The 3,073-nt window shown below is 41.2% G+C and overlaps 1 protein-coding gene across 1 annotated transcript; it reads right to left on the bottom strand.

Annotated features, from left to right (window-relative positions):
* Positions 1–522: 522 nt before the first annotated feature.
* LOC114709975 (zinc finger protein 120-like) lies at positions 523–915 on the bottom strand (the record flags this gene model as incomplete). The annotated part of the gene is made up of 1 exon (XM_037205620.1): positions 523–915. A coding segment is annotated over exon 1 (393 nt), but the record flags the coding sequence as incomplete, so codon positions are not given.
* Positions 916–3,073: the final 2,158 nt, after the last annotated feature.

Below are 3,073 nucleotides of genomic sequence, written 5' to 3'. Positions count from 1 at the left end.
GAGTAGCTTTGCGCCTTTCCTGGGACTCACTTGGTAGCCCAGGCTGGCCTCGAACTCACAGAGATCCACCTGGCTCTGCCTCCCGAGTGCTGGGATTAAAGGCATGAGCCACCACAGTCCGACGTGTCTATCTTTTTATAGTGTTTCTGTTCTGCCTTCTCATTGGTTGTAAACCCAACCACATGACCTCCTAGTCACTGCCTGTCTGTACAGACCTCCAGGTCTTCTATGGTTGGTATTGAGATTAAAGGCGTGTGTCTCCATGCTGGCTGTATCCTTGAACACACAGAGATCCTCATAGCTCTGCCTCCCAAGAGTTGGCATTAAAGGCGTGCACCACCACCGCCCAGCTTCTGCTAAGTCTTGCTATTATCTTTGACCCCCAGGCAACTTTATTTATTAACATACAAATCACATTTTAGTACAAATAAAATATCACCATAGTTTCTTTCCAGTATGTGGTCTTTTATGCATTCAAAGAATTTTTTGACATTCAAAGGCTTTACCACATTGATTACATTCAAAGGGTTTCTCTCCAGTATGTGTTCTTTCATGCATTTGAAGACGACTGTGACATGCAAAGGCTTTATCACATTGATTATGTACAAAAGATTTCACTCCAGTATGTGATCTTTTATGCTTTTGAAGTTTATTTTGACATGCAATGCTTTTACTGCATTGATTATACACAGAAGGTTTCTCTGTAGTTTGGCTTCTTTCATTCCTTTCATGTTGTCTAGAACTTTGACAATGTTCTTCAATATTATGGTCTTCCCAACTGTATCCTATAATAGTGAGATTCCTATAGGTCTCTAGCATCACATCTTTGTAGAGATTCTTCTGGGAAGGATCCAGCAAAGTCCATTCTTCCCAAGTGAAGTCAACATGCACATCATCATAGATAACTGTATTCATATCACAGTTTTCCAGCTCACCTCTTATCTCTCCTCAGCTCCCTGCAGCAGCACTCACAGCACACCACAAATAACCAATTGCACCAGCTCTTCTTCAAAGCCAAATCTGAAGCTGGACCTTCTTCTTTTTAAAAAAGAAGTGTGTACAAAATGTTTTGCTTCCATGTATGTATGTACACTACTGTGCATGCCTGGTACCTGTGGATGTCAGAAGACAACTTCAGAGTCCCAGGAACTGCATGGAGTTATGGATGGTTGAAAGCCACTATGGGGGTACTGGGAAACAAATACATGTTCTTTGTAAGAGCAACAAGTGCCCTTAACCACTAAGCCATCACTCCAGCCCCAGCAAAGCACTTTCTGAACAGGAGCATTTTAGCTCAGGTATTAAGACCAACAATATTAAATGGGACCTCGTGAAACTAAAACATATTGTCCAGCAAAGAATACCAACACTGAAGTGAAGATATAGCCCACATAATTGGGGAAAATGTTTACCAGCCATACATCTGACAGAAGGTTAGATTTACAAAGAACTAAACACACACACACACACACACACACACACACACACACACACCCAGATGTCAAGAAATCAAACAATCTAAGTAGAAATTGGTGCTGTGCTGGGGGACAGTGTTGCTTTTCCTTACAGTGGTAACAACTGGTGGTTTGGTCTTGCCTCAGTGGATAGCACTACACTCATTAACATATGAGCAACACTAATTGGACTCAGTGGGCTAAAATAAGTAAATAAGAAGATGCATTTGGAAGAGAGATTTGTTAGAGGGTCTGTGGTGGTATTGTGTTCCCCAAAATATTGTGTACCTTAATAAATTTATCTGGGGTCAGAGAACAGACAGCCACTAGATACAAAGGCTAGAAAATGGTGGCACTCACACCTTTAATCCTAGCATCCAGAGATAGAAATCCCTCTGGATCTCTGTGAGTTCAAGGCCACATTGGAAATAGCCAAGCTTGGTGACACACCTTTAATCCCAGAAAGCCAGCCTTTAATCCCAGGGAGTGGTGGTAGAAAGCAAATAGATATATAAGGCGTGAGGACCAAAAACTAAAAGATTTTGGCTGGTTGAGCATTCAGGCTTTTGAGCAGTAATTCAGCTGAGACCCATTCCGGATGAGGACTCAGAAGCTTCCAGTCTGAGGAAACAGGACCAGCCGAGGAACTGGCAAGGTGAGATAGCTGTGGCTTCTTCTGTCTCTCTGATCTACCAACATGGACCCCAATAACTCGCCTCGGGTTTGATTTTATTAATAAGAACTTTTAAGATTCCTACTACAAGGGTCCTTGGGGGGAGTTGGAAAGGGATGTACTGATGAATATGATCAAGATACATTATATACATATATTAAAATGTCAAAGAATAAATTAAAATATTATAAAGTTGGACATGGAACTGAACAGAGAGTTCTCAAAAGATGAAATACTAATGGATGTAAAACATTCTTTTAAATGTTTAGTTTCCTTAGCCATCAAGGAAATACAAATTAAAACTACTTTGAGATTTTTGTCTTACCCCAGTTAGAACAGCATAGATAAAAATAAAATGCTCACAAGGATGTTAGGAAAGGGGAACACTTACTTCACAGCTGGTGGTAGTGAAAACTGATCAGCCACTATGGAAATCAGTGTGGCAGTGCCCCTAAAAGTTAGAAATAAATCTACTACATAATCAGGCTCTACCACTCTTGGGCATATTCCCAAATGACTCTGTATTCCACTATAGAAATACCTGCCCATCCATGTTCATTGCTGCTTTATTCACAAGAGCCAGGAAATGGAAACAGCCTAGAAATATCAACTGATGAATAGACAATGAAATTTTCGTACAATGTTCAACACAGCATTTTCCAGCTGTTAAGAAAAAAAGAATTCTATCTTTTTTTTGTTGTTGTGGTTGTTTTTTTTTGTTTCGAGACAGGGTTTCTCTGCGTAGCTTTGTGTCTTTCCTGGAACTCACTTGGTAGCCCAGGCTGGCCTTGAACTCACAGAGATCCGCCTGGCTCTGCCTCCCGAGTGCTGGGATTAAAGGCGTGCGCCACCACCGCCCGGCGAATTCTATCTTTTTTAGTGTGCCTCAAATTCAATCAGAAAGTGGTTGGTTGATCCATAAGATTGATGCCACTATTGTACCAGT

Source organism: Peromyscus leucopus, chromosome 5, assembly GCF_004664715.2.
Source record: "Peromyscus leucopus breed LL Stock chromosome 5, UCI_PerLeu_2.1, whole genome shotgun sequence".
Taxonomy (NCBI): domain Eukaryota; kingdom Metazoa; phylum Chordata; class Mammalia; order Rodentia; family Cricetidae; genus Peromyscus; species Peromyscus leucopus.
The sequence above is the reverse complement of the archived record's forward strand: the minus strand, read 5'-3'. Positions and strand labels throughout refer to the sequence as shown.